This window comes from Podarcis cretensis (assembly GCF_951804945.1).
Source record: "Podarcis cretensis genome assembly, chromosome: 9".
In the NCBI taxonomy this organism is placed as follows: domain Eukaryota; kingdom Metazoa; phylum Chordata; class Lepidosauria; order Squamata; family Lacertidae; genus Podarcis; species Podarcis cretensis.
Genome location: NC_137178.1, coordinates 43514413 through 43536144, shown reverse-complemented (window position 1 = coordinate 43536144; position 21732 = coordinate 43514413). Strand labels below are relative to the sequence as shown.

Below are 21732 nucleotides of genomic sequence, written 5' to 3'. Positions count from 1 at the left end.
GCAACCCCAGAGTTGTTTGTGACTGGACTTAACTGTCAGGGGTCCTTTACCTTTACCTTTAAGGAGCTACAAATTGTCTCCACAGCTCATGCCCATGTGCAATAAAAATACAACCTAAAAAGTTATGTCCATGTTAATTTTAAAACATTTTAAACCGTAAAGCGTGAAAACCTCTGGTGCTACCTGTCTGCAATTTAGCATAACTAATCTCCTATTGGGGGGCTACAGAGTCTCCAATTTCATGCACCTATGTAAAAACAACAACGACGAAATGGCTAATTTATTTATTTATTTATTTATTTATATTTTAAAGGCTAGCACATAAATCCTTGGAACAACTTATATGCAGTTTGACAGGGTTAATCCTCCATGTATGTCCCAATGTGAACAAACAAGAAAGTTATGGCCATTTCGGTTTCTTGAATATTTGTGTTTTTTAGATAGCAATTTGGATCCCCACTGCCTACACTGACTGGTAGCCCCCTCTCTGGGGTTCCAGTCAAGGATCTTCCCCAGCCCTTCTGGGGAGGGATTGAACCAGGGACCTTCTGCAGAAAAACAACATGCTCTGCTCCTGAACTACATCCCTTCTCCAAAGGCTGTCAAACATATTACATACATGATGGAAAATCAGGTCCTAAGGATGGTGGTAGGAGGATAAAGAAATGGTACTTCTAGAGGGAACTGGGAGCAACTCATCAAACTACAGCAGATCAATAGGAGCCCAAGAAACAAAGACTAGAAGCAACTCCCTCAGTACACTGATTTTGTTAGGTCCATTAGGGCAAATGAGCTGCCGCCCCACCAACCTCAGCCTGTCTTCACTTTCACCTTCTTACTTGCAACCAATGCAGGACATGGCAGTGCCTGCTGTGTGCCTCCAGCTTAGTCTCAGTGTTGCTCTTGTACAACTAAGCAGGGAGGATGGGGACAGAACTAGAATTAGTTGTTTATGCCTATTATTGGCTCTGGCACCAACTTCTGTTGGGCCCCCTGCCTTTTGCCCTACCAGTCCCAATGGACACCAGCTGCCACTAAATCAGACCTATGACATCTCCTTCCGGAGATGGACTCTGGTAATATGACACCCTGAGCAAAGCCAACATTTGGCACCCCCCAAACTCAATCTTCTCCGTTACGGGTCTTCTCAATTTTGCACCCTCTTAGCTCGGCTCCCCTGGGTGGGAAAACTGCCCACACTGCTCTAATCCTTCCCTACACATTACATATAGAATTCAGAATCAGAATTATGCAGCAAAGTCTCAGAAATGTGGACCCCGCAACAGATGTAATGCCATTAACTTTTAAGTTTAAAATACCTTCTCAGTTTCAGTTACCTGCGTGATATAAATTACATGAAACAGTAAGAGAAGGCTTTGCTGATTACTGCATTCATGAAGGTTAAACAGTTGAAATCCCTGACATTCTGAAGCCCAGGAGAGACATTCTTGCAGGGGGACTGAAAAAGTTATTTACTTTAATAATAAAAAACAACAACCATCCCTTCTGAGTTCCTTATGCAATGAGCCTATGAATATTAATGTCTTCTTATTTTCTCACCTTTGCAATGTGGTAATGAAATACCTCCAGGTTGCAAGTGATGCAAATTAATTACTTGTGTTTGATTAGCTAGTTCCAAAGAAAGATGGGGGGAGGGGGAGAGAAAAAAGGAGGAGTGTGAAAGCAATATAGTTCAAATACTTTTCAAAAAATAAAAACACCCAGTTATAGTTGAATTAACATGAAAGAAAATTAGGCAACGACCTATGAATATGAAGAGATGCCAAAGTTTTCAGAGCAAACTACAAGTGCCATGTGGAATGAATCATAGAATTATAGAGTTGGAAAGGACCCCAAGAGTAATATAGTCCAACCCCCTGCAGTGCAGGAATCTCAACTAAAGCATCCATGACAGGTGGCTATCCAACCTCTGCTTAAAAACCTCTAAAGAAGGAAAGTGCACCACCTCCCAAAGGAGTCTGTTCCACTGTCAAACAGCTCTTACTGTCAGAAAGTTCTTCCTGGTGTTTAGTCAGAATCTCCTTTCTTTTAACTTGAAGCCATTGGTTTGAGTCCTGCCCTCCATATCAGGATAAAACAAGCTTGTTCCATCTTCCATGTGACAGCCCTTGATATTTGAAGATGGCCATCCCCTCTTATTATCCTCTTTTCTAGGGTCAACCATTCCTCATAAGGCTTGGTTTCCAGAACCCTGATCTTGGCTGCCCTCCACTGTACACAGTCCAGCTTGTCATTATCCTTCTTAAATTGTGGTACCTAGAACTGGACACAGTATTCCAGGTGTAGTCTGACCAAGGCAGAATACAGTAGTACTATTACTTCCCTCGACCTGGATACTATACAGCCTAGAACAGCATTAGCTTTTTTTGCTGCTGCATCACACTGTTCACTCATGTTAAGCTTGTGGTCTACTAAGACACCTAGATCCTTTTCACATGTACAGTGGTACCTCTACTTATGGACGCAATCCGTTCTGGGGTGCTGTTTGCACCCCGAAAAATCTGTAAGTAGAGCGTCGCTCCTGTGCATGGCGAAACCCAGAAGTATACAGTTCCAGGTTTGCCACGTTCGCAACCCAAAAATCTGCAACATGAAGCTAACGCAACTAGAGGTATGACTATACTACTGGTAAGCCAGGTATCCCCCATCTTATATGTCGCAGCTGGCTTTTCCTGCCTAGGTATAGAACTTTCCATTTACATTGAAATTCATTTTGTTAGTTTGGGCCCAATGCTCCAATCTGTTTAAGGTCGTCTTGAATCCATTCAGTTTGCCTATTTAGAAGATATGTGTTCCCTCTCCTTATGTCAATCAAGCATGGAAATGACTGTGAAGAACGTCATAAACATGAAGAACGTGCCAAATGCAAGCAAATATATCCCTTCGCCAGCCAAATCAGTGGCCCGCTCTTTGCTTAACACTCTTTCTTGTTAGCTCTTTGGAAGCTTTCCATTCCTTGCTAAGGCACAGGAGTGCAAATAAATGGGACTACAGATCTATTCCCTCTCTATACCAGCTCATTCCCACTGCATAACATCTGGATGGGGTATTGCCCCATGACCAGTGGAACAGGGTAGAACACAAAAAATAGTTTCCTTTTTGCTGGGGATATTTTCAGTCATCTGTGAAATCCTAATCTTCCAAGTGCTTCATTAAACAGTTCTAAAGCATTAGCAACTTACTAACTTTGCCACACTTAATAAGCACACGTTCTGAAACTGGGACTAATTACACAAATAAAAGCCCAGTAATGTAAGGAAGAAAATCCACATAGTCAACCAACCATAAGATAATGAAGAGTAATTTTCCTGGAACCACAGACATCGCTAAAGGAAAAGGATGCTTTAAATTAAGAGCATAAGAAGTTGCCATTGTGTTATCTAGCTCATTATTTCCTGCACTAGCAATGGTCTTCCAAGGTTTTAGACAGGACCCCTTTCCCAGTCCTATCTAGTGACCGCCTGCATCCACAACGTAATTTGCCACCATTGAGTTACAGAGTTCCCCTAGTTTACTTCCTCTAAAGGATGAACATTATCAATTTATACATTGATGGGTTGGGTTTTGCCATTGGTTTGCCCAGTGAATCTGGCAGGCTATTGAAGTGCAGTTAGGACAGTACTGGATGTGAAGGCCCCTGTTTCCGAACTTAGACATGAAAACTCAATGGTCAACCTTGAACCAGTCAGAATGTCTTGGCCTAATCTACCTCAAGGGATTGTTGCGGGAATAAAATGAGCTAATAATAAGTATGCCATCTCAGGTAGCTTTGGGGAGAGATGGTGTGCTAATGTATAAATGAATAATGGGCATAGAAGCTTATACTGCTCATTTAGCATCAACATGTGACCTGCATAAGATCGCGCCCCCCCAAAAAAAAACAACAACACCAGTTTTGTTCTGAGTGAGATTGCAGCACCCAAAATGCCTGCCGTTCTCTCACATGAAAAAAAAATGAGATGTCCTGCTTTTTCCAGGATAGTTGAGGGGTATGCACTATATGCGGAGATGCAGCACCATCCTATATGAGTGCTATTTATTTATTTCATAAAATTTATACATCGTTAGATTGTAAAAAAAAACAAAAAAGCCAACTCAAAGTGGTTTACAAAGTATATATTCCAGGGCTACTGCTCTAGTGGGAAGCCTATGTAACGTTGCTGGGGTAGGGCAGAATGAGAAATAAAAAGGAGAGCTCGTGGCCTGTATGGAAAAACAACACTTGGAACCAGCCTCTAATTGCAGAAATATTTATTTTTCACAGTTTAGCAGAAGAATCAGGCTCTGTGCTAATTAGGCTCCTGAACAAGTGAAAGAAACGTAAGATTCTACATGTGAACAATAATTACATTTTTCTTCTCTCTCTCTCGCCCTCTCTCTCTCACCCCAGCCTAGAATATTAAATCGAAGAGATTATTCCATTGATATTTTGTACCCCCATTCTCCTCCTCCTCCCTCCCCACCCTTGTCGAAACTCACCATGCTGCTATAAATGAATTCATTAATTTTTAATCTCAAACACTTTCAATTAATTCAGGATGTGAAAGGTTAGATTTGAAATAAGGTATAACACAAAGGGGATGTCAGGCACCCTGATGGGAGCCAGATTGGCTCTGATCTTACGCATTCTGAGTGAGATGTTGTTGTTCAGTTTTAGATGAAGGGGCTCATTATCTCCAAGATAATTGCCCAGATGCCATATCAGTGAGGTCACACTAAACAAGGCTGTGGTTTCTGAACCAGTCTTTAGCTACTCAACAGTTAACAGTGGCAGCAGTGACTTTAGGAAAATGTCTCTGACTCACGAAACCAAGATCTCTACCCTACCAAGCCAAGAATAACCATTTCTTTGCTCTCTCTCCTTTTGCTTCTCAAGGTTTGAAAACAGATCACGGGCAGGTGGATTCAGACACCTCTTGGGGTGGGCACTAATTTGCACAAACAACCTGAAGTCAGATGAAGTGGTTTTATGAGCTTAGATGATGTATTTGAAGCTTTTTTGTGGACCGAATGCACCAAGATCAGCATGTCTATGCCCTACAATACCTGGGAAAACATGTCAAACTTTTGCTAGGCCACACACTGGGGATGTTGGGGTAGAGGGAAGAGACTGGGACACAGGTGCCAATGTGAATAAAAGGACCCAGCCCCCTCAAATATTTTATTGTGGGGGCCAAAGCCCCCACACTGCGCGGAGATGGCTTCTATGCTGTGGGATGTCCTATGCTATAAAAGCCATCCAAAGAAATAGGCAAAGCCATGTACAAGCTGTGCCTCTCTTTATATACTGCTTCCTGCACTTCCAGTTACTGTTAATGGGAGAAATAACACAGGGGTAAGAGAGTGGGAAGATCTCCAGTCAACTTGTTCAAAGTGGAGTAGCCCACTGAAATGCACACAGCATCCATATGTCTACTTTATCACAATTATGTTTGAATTGAGGCTGCCAGGCTTTTCATAATGAAACCTTGTGGGCATTCACAGAACTGTTCCAGTATTTCTGCTTGGTTTTCATTCTCTCTCTTTCTCTCTCTCTCTTTCTTTTTAAAGGGTAAGGAGGTGCTGGAGAATTGTGACAGAAACCTGCTCTTTGCAAGGTGTTGCTAGTTCCTGAAAAGACTTGAGGCACAGACCTATGACAGAAATTTGCATAACATTCTCACACGCTAATTTACATGTAGAGACGCCAATTTAGGCTGACCTACAGAGGAAAAAAGAACACTATAAACAAAGTTTTTCTAAGTTTTACAAAAGGGTGTAGAGCAGGGTAGGCAACCTAAGGCCCATGGGCCACAAGCAGCCCACGGGGGTCATTTAACCAGCCCACGAGCCACTCCCAAACCGAGCTGCATGCTGCACTGAAGCAGCACAGCACAGCGCGGGGACTCACTTCTGCGGTGCCAGAAATTGGAAATCGCACCTGCGCAGACACCGGAAATCGCGGATGTGCGTGCGCAATCCGGCCCACAGAAGGATCTCCGTTGGAGTGAACCGGCCCAGGTGAGGTAAACCTTGCCAACCCCTAGTGTAGAGGGCAGGGGACCTGAGGCTTAATGAAAGTTTCCCTGGGCCACCACCAACCCTTTGGCTCTTTGTTTTTTGGGCAGCATAATATTTATTTAGGTGAGGATTTATTTCTAGCAACAGTCCCAATGTGGAATACAATGTTAACAACCCAGTGAAGTACACAATATCAATATCAATCAAATCAGTCTACAGTGGTGCCCCGCAAGACGAATGCCTCGCAAGACGGAAAACCTGCTAGACGAAAGGGTTTTCCGTTTTGGAGGTGCTTTGCAAAACGAATTTCCTATGGGCTTGCTTCGCAAGACGAAAATGTCTTGCGAGTTCCTGCGGGTTTTTTTTCCTTCCCCCCTTTTTTCTAAGCCGCTAAGCCGCTTATCAGCTGATCCGCTAAGCCGCTAAGCTGCTTAACAGCTGATCCGCTAAGCCGCTTATCAGCTGATCTGCTAAGCCGCTAAGCCGCTTAACAGCTGATCCACTAAGCCGCTTATCAGCTGATCCGCTAAGCCGCTAAGCCGCTTATCAGCTGATCCGCTAAGCCCCTAATAGCGCTAATCCGCTAATGGGCTTGCTTCGCAAGACGAAGAAACCGCAAGACGAAGAGACTCGCGGAACGGATTCTTTTCGTCTTGCGAGGCACCACTGTATACAAATATCAATAAAAACATCAACAAACCTAAAAACCAACTTATCTATTTTCCTATGTTTCTGGATCAATATAAGCATATTGATAGAGAATTCATCATGGCTAAGCAGGGCCTGTGATGGGTTTGATAAAAGTCTTGGGCCCGCTGTTATGCAAAGAGTTAATCTTTCAATGGTCATTTACACTTATAGTTTCTGTATGATCTTAAGTTTATTGCTTCATCTGGATTTCCAGACATTGGTGGTAATCAAGAGAATTTAGAGCAGGGGCGTGTTAATATATTTTCATTTGCTTGAATCTTATCTTGCTTTGTTCCATTTTAATAGAAATCTGCATCTGCTTTTTCATTTGCTCCTACCTACACTCAGATTTGGGGTTGAGCACTACATTTCAATATATTCACTGTCAAATATATGGCTTTCTGCCTCTTGGAGCTGCTATCCCATATGCACTTATGTGGGTGCAAAACCCAGTATATTCAACAGGGCTCCCTTCTGAGTAGACATGGATAGGATTGCACTGTAAATAACTTACAGATAAGATTTGGCAGGGACAGTAACCCAATGCCTTTCTACCTTTGCAGATTCAGTGATGGAAATATTAAGAAACTAAGACCCTGTGGGCAGCAGTATACTTCCCTCTTCCTGTCAAGCTTCAAGAAAAAGCCAAATTTGAGGAAGAAGCCTGAAGTAAAATAACTGCAGAGAAATGCTCTCCTCTCCATCCTGACTCTACAGAAAGGAACAGGCAAGTCCTTTCATTTTGAAGGCCAAAGCTGAACTCTGGTGAATGTCAGTTCAAATTAAACCCTGGGGCTGCAAACCACAATGGATGGACCCACAATGTTCCCTGTGATATATAGAGCTCTTCTGCAATATAAAAATTGGGAGATGATAAAAAGGCAATTGCAAAATCTCATCTCACATTGCAATTCATACTGACACAACAGGCCTATTTGCTACTTCCAAATCATTTGCGCCAAGTACTTCCTCTCAAGATCGTTATACCCAACAAATATCAATTTCAGCTAGTTGATCTAGTTAACTTTAATCTGGTAAGTGGTCAACACCAACTTGCTTCACAAAGAAAATTATCAAGATCATAGATTGCAATCCATAAGCCACTCGTCGCTGAATATAGGGAGTTAGTACTTTGGGGTGTATCAAGGGTTCAAGATTAAGAGATTTATAAATCCTTTTGTTCCAGATCCTTGGGGGTGGGGGGTGGGAATTACTTCTCTTGAGACAGCAGCCAAAAGACACTTACAAGCAGGACCAGCCTGTCTATGAGGCAGGGTGAAGTTGCCACTTGGGCAGCGGAAGCCCCAAGACAGTGGTCCTGTAGGCGCCCTGCCCTCCCTGCTGCCTCTGTTGCAGGCACCACGCAGGATTTTGGCAAGATCTCACTGGTACCCGCTGCCACAGCTTCGCAACCCAAGGAAAGGAGGTGGCAGCAGTGGGGTAGTGGCAGGGCAAGATGGCATGTTCCCGTTTTGGCTCAGGCTGTGAAATGGGATGTGCTGCATCTGCTTACTATGGAGAAAGCCTCAGTGAAGCAGTGGAACACTCACAGAATTGTGCTTCATGCATGGGTGGGGCCATAGCTTAGCAGTTGGAGCATCTGCCGTGCATTCAGAATGTCCCAGGTTCAATCCAGTTAGGGCTGAGACTTGGAGCCTGAAATCCTGGTGAGCTGGTGCCAGTCAATACTGAGCTGGATGGATCAATGGTCGGACTGAGTATAAGGTAGCTTCCTAATCATGGATTCCTGCAATATTCTCTTTTAGACCACCTTTTCTGCAAGGAATTTTGTACATGCTTTGAAACCCAAGACTCCTGCCACTTGCAGGTTTTTAAATTGCAGCACACTTTTTTTGGGGGGAAGGATGATGCTGAAAATGCCACTGCCGCCTGCTGGTTCAGTATTAAGGAACATTTTGCTTGTTTCTTGGAAGAGAAAGAGACCCACGTTAACAGTTTGCATCTTTGGGTTAGCTGTGAGTACAGGCAACAAGCAAGCTTTTCATTGACACATCTAGTCATTCAGAGGAAGTAGAGTTGGCACCCCAGGTTACTGTCATGGCTTTGACTATGCCACTATTCTTGTTGTTGATGCTGTTCATTAACATAGATGCTGCTGTTCAGTCATAACTCAGGTGTTAGGACATATCCAGCTATCCAAATATGCAAGGGGACAGCTATCCAAACTGGGGTCCCAGGTGGTTCTTGCTAGAACTCAATATATAACACTGAACTTAGCTCTGGGTGTTTATCCAAAGGGAGACAAAAAAAATATTGGTGCATTTCAGCCTCCAAATTTTCCCCAGCCCAGATGTTATGTCACCCCACATAAATCCCATGCTTTAAAGTACCCTGACATGTATCAAAATAGCAATACTGCATGAAGTCTATCCCAGTACCCAAGACCAGGCTTCCTCAATCTCGGCCCTCCAGATGTTTTGAGACTACAATCCCCATCATCCCTGATCACTGGTCCTGCCAGCTAGGGATCATAGGAGTTGTAGGCCAAAAACATCTGGAGGGCCGAGGTTAAGGAAGCCTGCCCAAGACAAAGCACTTACGAGAAAATAAATTCTGTGGCAGGAAGTCTACAAGAAACAATGTATACCTCTTGGAATTGCAGCCTGCAAATTCCATCACACACACACATCCAGAAAAGCACAGAGGTGTTCACATAAAATGCCATTCATATGTAAAGGAGAGTGGGATCACACCTAGTGGCCACCCCCTCACCCATCCATGAATTCAGCATTCAGGAGAAGGGGCTGTTTGCACATTCTGACATAGCATAAAAAACAAAATGAGGACTAGCATAAATTCTAATTTCAATATGCAGAATCAGTACATTTTTTTCATCTGCTCCAACCACCTCATGTCACTATATAATCTGCCCAGAAATTGCAGACTCATAGGAAAAGGCTTCATTAGCATCCCAAATAAGAGAATGTATTTTCTGGAAAAAGAACCCACCATGATAGTATCCATTCATTGTGCAGTAACCTGTCCTGCACAAATTTAAAAATCAAAAAGTTGCTAGTTCTTTGAGTTTGACATGTAGCATTAAAAGCATCCTATATTATATTATTGATGGACTGAATTGTGGTGGCCTATGGCTCTGAGCAATAAAGATTCAGTTCAGTAATTATAGATCAAAACCACTCTCCTCCAGAGTGTAAAACAAAAGACTATATAGGGCACTATCTAAGGCTTAGTGTTCGTGTACACTTGAATATAAGCGTCCAGGAAGCAAAATGTTCAGCTCCAAGACAGATCAGGGTAAGACAGACTGGGGGACAGAGGATCATCTATTCTGCAAACCCACAGCAACATACTTTGAATGAGGCATTCCCCTAAGAGGAACTGTCAAATGACATTATGGTGGACCTACTATAAATAAGTTTTCATAGCAAACAGATAGCTGCTTTTGAAGACAGTATAGCAAGGTTATACATACCAAAAGCATTTGCAACAATTCACCATTGTGTAGCATAGTCCAGCAAAGCCATACCACTTGGTTTGTTGAATTCATATGGTCGTTGCAAGTATCATGCCATGCAACAAAAGGAGAGGTTAAGATCTCCTTAGATCTATTGAATCATGTTGATTTTATAGAATGGTCTCCATGTCTACCTGGATTCATAGAGCATAACCAAGTTCTGTTGAATTTGCCAAGCAAAATTAACTAATAAGGAATATAATTAATTGCCTATCTTTCCATTAAGTTCATTATCTGCCATGTAGCACAAGCATGGCTTTCTGTTGAGAAAAGACAGCTTTAAAAATAGTATTTGCATTTTTACCATAACGCTCAAAATGTTTTAAACATTGAAGCAGCCTCCTCTGGAATAAAAAATGGCATTTGGGTTTTAAAAATGAGAATGTAATATCAAAGTGAGTCAAGCTTCAGGCTTTCCATGTTTTAATGTTATTATGTATGACATTATGCCACTATAATCTAATATTCTGTTATGGTGTCACAGCACAGAAGAATCACAGTAAAGTGATTACAGATCACCAGGGACGTGAGATGTAAAAGGCTTGCGCAGCACGAATAGCAGGAACATATATAGTCATTTCTCTTTCCCTATACATCAGATATTTGCTTGCAATCGGGAATAAGAGGTTCAAATGGAACAATGTTGCATGCCATTGACAGCTGTTAGAAATCAATCCTGTATACTACGGCATTGCCTTTTTTCAGAACACTAATATGATATAGGACCATTTGGCTAGAACTGGACAGGAGATGAATCGTGCACTCCTTGCTTCTTAACCTTGTCTCCTGCTTTGACTTGTGGCTGTGACTTGTTCTTTGGTCCCGTTTAGTTGTCTGATCCCATGGCTGGTGGTTCCCCAGCTCCTGGTTCACATCAGATGGTTTCCCTTGCTTGTCAATACTCAAGACAAAGGGGACAAACTGTTCTAATAAGGTGTACAGGGGCAACAGAGCAGGTAACATGTGCTGAACTGGACAGAACCAGGTGGGGTCAGAAGTCTGTGCAGAGGTCTCAGAAAGATCCCCACATTCTTCTTCTTCTTTTCTGAGGTATGTGGGTGGGTGCTTTTCTATTGTAGTAGCTCCATACAAATAGCAGTTCTGGTTAGTCATCAACGACTTAAATGTTACAACCTATGCAAACATATCATACTCACATTAGATCACACAAGATACCATTTAGGCACAACATTTTTAGAAAAACATAAGAAAGGAAATATACTACAATAAGCCATTGCTGTTCCAACAATTGAAATTTGTTTTAAAAAGAGGTAGGAAACCTCAGGCGCCAAATGTGGCCTTCCCTCTGGCCCTCCAAGCTCTTCTCCAGCCACACCCCTCATCAGCCTAGCTCTGTGCCTACCTTGGATATATTTGTATGGCTGGAATGTGAGCACTCTTATCATCTCAACAGTTGGTTCTAGAGGTTGGAAGGGAGAATGTTAACAGAATATCGAGTCAGGAAGTACACTGGGAGTGAAAAGGCGAAAGCACCAGAAACCTCTGCTTGCATAAACATTCTTGAAAGCAGGATTGTGTGCGACTGTCCCAATAGCACCACATAAATCTGCAATAGAAAAGGTGTCTGGAGGAGCCTCTAATGTCATAGCACCGGGCTTTTTGAATTGACTAGATTTTGGATGCATCTTTAAGAAACTCCTTACCCCTTTCAAAACAAAATTTGTGAATTTTGCAAGCCAAAGGTAACTTCTTACAACCCCACTCCAAAATAAGAACATACAGTTACATTTTTGCCAGCTTACAGCCTATTAAGAAAGCCACTGTATCACACCACCCAACTTTTTACATCTCTGTGTGCTAGTCTGTGGGCAGATCCATACCATACATGAAAAGCACATTTATAGTACACTTTTCCCCCAAAGAATCCTCAGAACTGTCGTTTCACTCTCACAGAGCTACAATTCCCAGCCCCCTTAAGGAACTACAGTTCCCAGTAGACGCCATGTGCTTTAAATATGAACTGAATGTGCTTTCAGTGTATGGTGTTGATCTGCCCTGTGTGCACGCACATGGATGTGTGCGCACAAGCGGTGATGAAAGGCACCTCAGTCATCCTTCACTAAATCTAATCTGACCCCAATGCCATAGGAAGCTTCTGCCAAGGAAAAAAGGGGGGGGAGGCCTGTAAGGCAACTCCATTAAAACATCCCCATTGTCATCTTGTTTTCCTCACAGATGGGACAGAGGAGAAAGTTCCTGTCTTGTGGGTGGAGTGAACAGAAGGCTACACAGTCCAAATCACAGACTGTGCCACTCCCAGCCAGCCTGGAGCCAAGGAAAATAAGACTACCAGCTGGCACTAGCCCCTCATGCCTTAAAAGCCATCCCCACTAGCATGTTGAGAGGGCGTTCTTTAACATTAGAGGGAATGCTTCCAGAATGTATTTCTATTTAGGCTAATAGGCTGCAAGATTGCAGTACACAGCCCTGCTGTATTAGGGAGATCTATTTATAAATACCATTTGGGAGTGTATTCCATGTGCTTAGAAAAGCAGGAGCAATCGCCGATTCGCTGAGATAGGACTGAGCACACTCTACTGGCCAATGGTAAACACTACAGTTTCTTTCAACGTCGTCATTAGAACACTTCAAAAACAGTGTAAATGTAAAACCTATCATCTTTTTTTAAAAAAAAAAAGAAAAAGGTTGTTTTTCTATGATTCTACCTGGAAGACACTATGGGGATGAAGACAGGAGGAAAATACAGATTTAGAGCTGCTCCAGCTGCCTACTCTGCATATGAAACCACCATATCAAGTTACATGGGGCTGTATCCCGGCTCGCTTGGCTCACCAAATCCCTGCCATTCCCCCTACCTTAAACTCCTATGCAAACACTAAGCTCATTTCTCAACTCCCCAACTCCGTTTCAGAAGCCAACTTCTCTTTTATACTGCAGCTCTGCTTTGCCATTGTTTAAAATTGCCACTTGCCCCCTCTCAGTGTCTCTCAATTCCCTCTTCACTCAAACCTCTGCCATTGTTTTAAACCACCACTTTCTCCCTCTCAGTGTCCCTGCCTTCACTCTCCCAGGCCACAGCCACTGCCGTTGTGCAACCTGCCATCACGTTTGCTCTCCTACCCAGCCCTGACTTCATGCAAATCCAGGATTGTGATGCGGCTCTACAAATCCTCCAGTATGAACTGTGTGATGACATTATTTCATTTTTATTGTATATAGATAGTTGTTGGATGGATAGGAAAGACAGTGACCAGATATAAAATCAGATGGAAGTGATGAAGCATAGAAAGCTCCACAGTAGAGACGCAATTCTTACACTGTACATGATATTGTTGCTTAGTTTCAAGCCACATCCCAGAATGGCTGGCAAAGAATGTCTGGACATTTCCAACAAGAATATATGTGCAATTTTCTAGAGAAGAGGCCGCACACCTCACGCTAATAGACATAGGAACCCTGGGAGTAGAAAGAAGTAAAGTAGTTGCTTCTCTGGCCTTGGTCTAAGGATCCAGGTAAGAGGTAACTGTGGCCGATACCACAACTCTAGCAAGTATTCCTATATGAAGCACATGGTTTCAAGCACCTCTTGGTGACATTTACGCTCCACCTTTTTAAATGTACCCTCAGAACTTCTGCCTTAAAAAATGGTGTGTGAAGAGTCCTTAAGACTTTGTATTCCTGTCTCTTCGTACTCTTAGGAGGCATGGTGATTAAATCAAAACACCACTCATGCCCTTGAAATCATGTCCAATAAACAAGATGATTAAAAGTGTACCTGCATGAATACAAATCAGTGGATTGAGTCATATTTTCAGCTGCCTGCCAACCCACAGCTGACCTATCTGTTGTATACTTGCTGATAGCTGCAGATTTCACACCACTAAGTTGGGCTACACAGTTTTTGTCGACAAAGTTTCCGTGTTGCAGTGTGCATAGAGCTTGGACTGGTGTGCATGTTGAGCCCCTCACACCTTCAGTCTGCTCATGATTCCAGAGGTACAATGGGATTCTCTGTCATTTCTCCTTGTCCCTGCTGGGATGTTGCAGAAGCAACAGATGGCACAGAAAGAGCTAAAAGAAACCAACCAGATTATGATTTAGCTCCTGTCTGATAGCATTTCTGGGTGATCTCCCCCACCCCGCTGGTTCAGCAAATGAATTACTTTCTTCCTCTATTTTGTTTAGTCCCCATCTCTCTCTTCCGTCCCTCCCCAACAAACACAGAATCAAGCCAAAACCTTATTAAGCACGGATATTCTGAAGCAAAGCAGCAGTTCCGAAAAATTCAAGACTGGCATAAATCCATAGCCCACAGCAGCTCTTTGCTTAAGACACATTGCCATCTAGCCACAGTACAATGTAATCTACAGCCCACACACCATAAAGAAGGGCTTTAAAACATTTTTTAAAAATGCCCTGCCACTCTGAACAATAACAAAGCGTTGATTCTGTGCTTTTCTGTTAAAATGGGCAAGAAGAAACTCAGCAAAAAAGGGAAGAAAATAAAGGGATGCATTAGTGGAAGATGGAGGAGGGGTAGTATGCCGTATTTCCCCCCCCCCCAATATTGCCTTTTTGAATTGAACATTTCCATGTCCTAGGAATAAATGATGTTCCCTTATATTAAGTAAAAACCATTGGTTCATCTAGCCCAGAACTGTCAGCAGGTCTCCAAAGGTCTCAGAGGGTGTGTGTCCAATGTTAGTCCTACTCAGAGTAAACCTATTGAAATAGACATGCCTAATTTATGTACACTGTTGTGTGGGTCAGTCTTGTCTCCCATGTTCTTGAACATCTGCATAAAACTGCTGGGTGACATCATCCCAGGGAGGAAGAGATCCTAAACAGATGCCTGAGATTAGTGGTGGAATTGGATGAGGACAAGTGGATATGTGTTTATGTGTTCAACTGGTTTTGGATGGGATCGCACTCTCCATGAAGACTGTTAAGCCTGAGAGCAGGGACTTGTCACACTACTGACCTTTGTAACCCTCTCAGAGAGGCCTTTTCAGGCAGAGTGGAGTAAAAATGCAAGACACTGTTATTTGGAAGAAAAAGCAATGGAGCGCCAATCTAGATCATGCAAAACACTGATACGTGGCCTATGCTGGTTTCCAGCCAAAAATCCCCTTTCTTGATTGCAGACTGAGTTTTGGGGTAGAGCAGTAGCTGCAATAGAGTTGGATAAAGCGAATCTCACTCCAAAGTTTGTCACCCCCTCAGAAAGAAAGAAAAAAGAGGAAGAAAATGACAGGAAGGCCTTATGAGCATTTTTCAAAACCATAAAACGTTATACATATCATCACTTTGCAAAGGCTTCAGGTAGTGGGTAGGTTTGAAGGTTGGAAGTATAGCCTGTAAGTTTCCCCTACAATAAATAGCATTTGCCTTTATTATTTCTTGGCAAGAAGAAGTAGCCTTTACTAGTAGATAAGTAGTACACTGCATTCTGCTGGTCAGCTTTCTTGCTCTAAAACACGCAAGCACTCAGCCAACAGATCCTGTTTCAAAGTTCTCAGTATTTTTCTACTGTTTTACTGTCTGTGAACCTGGGGTCAGGGACCTGCTTTCTTGCTTCTTTCTACACTACTGCTGTAGTGATAAATTTCCTCTGCATAACTACTGAAACTCATTAGTGTCTTAGGAAGTCATTGCTCTGACAGTAAGCATGGGCCTCTGCTGTTGATTTAGCTGACATCTTAAAAATGAGTTTACATGAAGCAAGTATTGCTGTTCTACTCTATTTTCATCAGAGATGGCACTATCGACACATGAACCCTCATGGTTCAGTAGTTTCACAATGCATTAATTTTCTTCACTAGATGACTAACAGGAGAAAGTTGACTTTGTCAACTTGATTTTTCATTGGATAATGCATTGGGTTCTCTGACACCCCATCTTATGAAGACAACAAGAACAAGCTGCTGAATGTCCAAAGGAAAAGCTCAAAGAACTCAGGCATTTCATATCTCATCCATTCTTAAGAACGTGGGTAGAGTGTTGGAGTTTGGTGGACTGGACACAGGAAACAGGATAAAATACTTATTCTGCGAAGCTCAGGGCTAATGATGTAGTAATCAGGTTCATACATGGCTAGGCTAATATCACAGCTGGATTTACTGCAGCAAACTAGAAAAATGTTCAGGGTAAATGAATATTCCTAAACAATCAGGGAACACATACTTGGAATCCACAGCCAATCAGGGTTTCCCCAACAGTTGTTCCCAAGAGAATTGTCTTTGTTTGTCCCCAGAGCTGAAGTTCTTTAACCCTCACCTGTAGTTACCACCACCATACCAGCAACAGTAATGTTGTAATGGAAGAAAGATACATGTGCTCCATTTCTGCTGACATTAAAACTTTTTACATCGGGGGGCAGACAACAGTTCTATCCTTGTCTGAAGCTTGTCTACACACTAGGGATGGGAAATAAATTTGATTCAGTTCACATCTGAAGTTGAACCTCCCTAGCTTTCCAAAGCTGTACACACTAGCTTAGTCGATAGAGCATGAGGTTCTTAATCTCAGGGTCATGGGTTCGTGTCCCATATTCAGCAAAAATATACCTTAATTGCAAGAGTTTGGACTAGATGATGCTCGGGATTCCTTCCAACTCTATAATTCTGGGAGTCCATGATTCTAAACACAACCTTCAAAATTTATACTTCTTTGAACTTTGCAGTCCAGAACTCCAGCCAACTAATGCGTACAAAAAGGCATATCCTAGGATAAAGTGTGCATAACCAAGAATACATTTGTAAGCATAACATACCCTGTGAGGGGCAGAGGAAACAAGGATTGGGCCCACCTTCCAGAGCCAGTTTCTTACACCTGCATTAGAGTATAACATATTTTAAATTATGATCAGGAATTGACTAGATCCTCCCCGATCCCTGTAATTAACTGTGTTGCTTTCAGCTGAGCTGCTGTACCTCCCTTCAACACAACATTGCTAATTTGAATTTCCAAAAGGTATGGTAATATACATCGCTTATACCATTTTTTACACCATTCTCCTATGCATGTTTACTCAGACATACATCCTACTGTGTATCATGCAGCTGATTCCCAGGTAAGTGTATACAGTGGTACCTCGATTTAAGAACTTAATTCGTTCCAGAGGTTCGTTCTTAACTTGAAACTGTTCTTAACCTAAGGTACCACTTTAGCTAATGGGGCCTCCCACTGCCACCGCTGCGTAATTTCTGTTCTCATCCTGAAGCAAAGTTCTTAACCAGAGATACTATTTCTGGGTTAGCGGAGTCTGTAACCTGAAGCATCTATAACCCAAGGTATCACTGTATAATATTTCAGCCTTATTGCACCTATTTCTAGTTTGGTAGCTGATTGACTGACCTCTCTTACTCTCCCACAAGGAGCATTGAAGCAAAGCCTGCAGTAGCTGCAAATGGCCACATTAGGGAGACAGCCGACCACTAAGAACAGACAAGAAAGAAAAAGGCAGAAATCAATACACACTTCATAGAGGTGGAAGCTTCTCTGCTTCATTCGTTTTAGATAAGGTTTAGCCAGAATAAACTCGATACCAATGCACACTGTTGGTAAAAAGGTAAAAGCATTGCCAGCACACAAAAGTCACATCTTCCCTTTGTACTGCAAACAAGTTCAAAAGCCTGAATTGCCTTTGGAAACCCTTCATGATGCTTTTATAGTGCACTTTAGAAAAATGTTATTTCCCAAGGGGTAGGGATTTGTTTTGGGCGAAAAAATGAATGGGGTAAATAAATGATTAACATACTAATCAACATTGTTGCAGATTGGCAATCATTTCCCCACAATTTTTAATTAAACTAACAACAAAAATGTCTCTACTAGAGGTATGAATTAAGGGCAAGCAACAGACAGTCCCTGGGTACACACTAATTCCCTGGGTGCTACCATATGTCAATTCCAGAAGGAAAACAGCATAATGGAACCACTGTATCACTGGCAATATGATTTGACTCCAGAAGAAAACGCCTGTGGCCCTGTGTCAGGGGTGTGGAACCTGAAGCCCTGAAGGTGTTGCTGGACAGCACCTTCTGCCATTCCCAATAATTTATCATGCTGTCTGGGAAGGGCCACAGGCCCCATCTTTGCCCTATGCCCTTTATTTCCCTTATCAAAGTAAAGACTACCGTACAGCCTATTCAGTGCCCTTTCCTTGGCCTAGTTCACAGCACCTACACTACCCCTATCTCAGCCATCTTTTGACAGCACGGCTGGTTTGCCCATGAGGTGGCCTGAGCAGTCGCCTCAGGTGGCAGAATCCCAAAGGGCAGTGCCCCTGCATATTACCCACCCACCCCTGGCACTGGAGAAATGAGGAGAGGCAACGGCAGAAATCTCACAAGAGATCTCATGAGAAGCTGCCACCATGCAACCTCAGTAAGTGAAGCTTCGGTAGAGGGAGCTGGCACCTTCCTGTTTCACCTCAGGCAGCAAAATGGGATGGACCACCCGTTAGATAGTGCAGATTTAACAGCGGGGGATGTCAGACGCAAAGACCTGCTACCTGAATTGTGAATGCAACTTCATTCCTCTGGCCAGCTGTCAGCTTCAGTAGACTTTCTACTCAAGGTGAGAGCTATTAGACATCTCCTGCCTCACACTTGGAGCAGCTTCAAGGTGTTGTTTCCTCTTTACTGCCCATACACTATAAGGCAGAAGTGGGGAACCTATGACTTTTCATAGAATCCTAGAGTTGGAAGTGACCCAAGGGTCATCTGGTCCAACCGCCTGCAATGCAGGAATCTCAACTAAAGCACCATGACAGATGACCACCCAATCTCTGCTAAAAAAAACTTCCAAGGAAAGAGTCCACCACCTCTTGTGGGAGTCTGTTCCACTGCCAAACAGCTTTAGTCCATTTCTGGCATGCCTGAACGCTGGCCATGTTGGCAGGGTCTGGGGCAACTGAGCTTAGTACAATCATAGATTTTCGCATTCAATTTCTCATGCGCAAAGATTTAGCATGCGCATTCAATTTAGCACACCCTCTTGATAGGAAGTCTGAAGGTTGCTTCTTACATGATGCTTTGTGCTCTGTTGCCACTCACAAGTACAAAAATACATGAATATGGTATTTTTGAAACACCTACATGTATAAATTACTCCTTTATCAAAATGCATGTGAGCTTTGTGTGGGAAAGCTCTAGCTGCTTTTAATGTTATCATTGTATTTATCATTGTTTATAAAGCAATCAAAATAACATAAAACACAACATAGAGACTGTCCACATGCTTACAAACTAAAGTAATTTAAAATGAAAGGGAAACAGAAACAACACTAGCATGGCCTTTATATCCAATGGGATGTGCACACACAATGTCATCCAAATGGAGAACTGGAAATTGTAATTGTTCTGGGATGTAAATAAATGTCACAAATAATTCTGTATTAACACTGTAGTACTTAACTACAAACACAAGAGGTCTCCTTAAGTACGTATTTCAGATGCTGCTTTATCTCGTTAACATACCTACACCAAATATATATTCTGCAAGGGGAAAAATTAATACTGCACAGCATACCATTTGGTAAAATCTTAGAATTACATAAGAACTTGCTGAAGACTAGGGGTGGGTGGAAATTTGGTTCAGTTTGCATTTTACGATGAACCTACCTAATTTACCTTTCAAGAAACAAGATGTGAACCCAAATACTGAACAGCTGTCCTTTGAAATTCACACTACTCCAGATTTTGCTGTGCTCTTCTCCAACCGTGAACCAAAAAATGTGTATATTAGTGGAAAGTGAACATAAAAATGCACATACCCATAAAAATAACACAGAAACACCTTGCAAGAATGTATATATTAGTCAAAACAGCACGCAAAAGATATATATTAGGAGAAATGGACTGAAATGCTAACCTTTGTGGGAATGTTAAAAAAAATACAATCTGAAGTAAAACTATGGGGAACTGAATTTAAGATCAGGAAAATGAGAAAGTTGAAATAGACAAATTTTCCATCCCTTCTGAATGCTCATCCCATATGGTTACTATCACTTTAAATGACACAGCAAATACAATATTGGCTTCCTGTCACTATAAGGAGGTAGTTGTGGAAATTTCAGTTCCATCAAGTATTCCTGCAGTCTTCAGTCAGGCCCATGACCTCTTCCCCCTGGGGTCAGATCCAAATAGTGAACCAGGGCACAGAAATGGCTCACTGTGTGGAATAGCAACCTTGTGGTACAATGCAGCTGAACCAAAACTGACTTTCCCCTTGTTTTTCCTGTCCAGTTTTCAATGATGACTTGGGCAGGTCATTTTCACTCTCTCACACACACACAAACACCAAAAATGATAGACTCCTTCCTATTACAAACAATTCTAACCAAATCAGAGAGCCAGTGTGTATAGTAGTGGTTGGAGTGTTGGACTAGGATCTGGGAGACCAGAATTTGAATTCTCTCTCAGCCATGAAGCTAGGTTATATTGGGCTGGTCGCTGCTGCTTCCCAGCCTAACCTACTTCACAGGGTTGTTGTGGGGATTAAATGAGGAGGGAGAGAACAGTGTATGCCACCTTGAACTCCTTGGAGGAAACGTGGGGTATAAATATAGTAAAATAAACAAAAAACCATGCCATTAATCTAGCCCCATTTGGTTACCCAGTCACCATCTCAGATTTGGTTCACATGTAGACCAAATACCCAACATGCTGGATTGAAAACATGGGGACTAGAAAGAGCAGCAGCATTTTCATTCATTCATATATCCAGATTTCTAGCTTTCTCCATGTAGAAGGCAAGAGTGTGGACGACACAAAGGTCTAAACAACAACAACCACTCCACCCTACATTCAAAACTTAATTAAAATCTGATAAATAGAGACTTCCGGAGGCGGCGCCTCCAACAATGGCGGATTCCCTCTGATTCAGAGGGAGACAGCTCCACAGAAATTGGGTCTTACCGCTGCAGCGAAGCGGGGACCCTTTCAAAAACCGCAGGCGGAAGAAGCCTGCGACCGTGGGACTCGGCGGGTATTGTTTGCGCCCCCCTGTTTGGCAAAGGAGCCCCACAAAGGGCTCCAGAGTGAGACGGGGGTTGGTGTGGTGCTGAGAGTCAATTGCTACTTCTGCGGAGCGAAGCTGCACAGCTGAGGTCGGAGAGCGCTGTCCTTTTTCCTATGACAATTTGGATTTCAAACAACAACCCGTGAGTAGGACAATTGAAACTTGTGGATTAAAATTATACCTTTGAATTTGAGCCGAGACGGGAAGGTGCAAATAGGAAGTCCGCCTCCTGTTCTTTGTATAAAGATCAAAGCAAAGACCTTACAAGCTAAAAGCCGTAAAATGACAGCCTGGAATTTCCTGCTCTTTTAATCACCAAACACCCCTGGACAGCAGGAGGAAAGGGGGAAAATAAATAGTGACTTTTTTAATCCTGCAGAGAGTAAGCTAAGAAAATAAGCCTTCACTGTCCCTAACCTGGGGACGAAATGAAAGGAAAGAAACCGCTGGTGGTGCCTACAATTGGAATACAGGAAAACTGACAGATAGACTTGGAAAAGGAAAAATAAGTACAATGC

The 21732-nt window shown here is 42.6% G+C and overlaps 1 protein-coding gene across 7 annotated transcripts in view; it reads right to left on the bottom strand.

Moving 5' to 3' along the window:
* Positions 1-21732, bottom strand: part of LOC307224541 (uncharacterized protein) — a gene marked incomplete at its 5' end in the record, with an annotated part of 127428 nt that overhangs the window by 85946 nt on the left and 19750 nt on the right. The window contains 4 exons of one of the 7 annotated variants that reach the window (XR_013842597.1): positions 1561-1629; positions 16962-17020; positions 17546-17591; positions 19816-19903. The exons of 3 other annotated variants lie outside the window; for them this stretch is intronic. Coding sequence is in view for 1 of the 4 variants with exons in the window: in XM_079991466.1 (XP_079847592.1) it covers positions 1561-1629 (69 nt within the window). The remainder of the gene's footprint in view (positions 1-1560; positions 1630-16961; positions 17021-17545; positions 17592-19815; positions 19904-21732) is intronic. 3 more of the 7 variants (XR_013842599.1, XR_013842598.1, XM_079991466.1) reach the window with 3 other exon arrangements.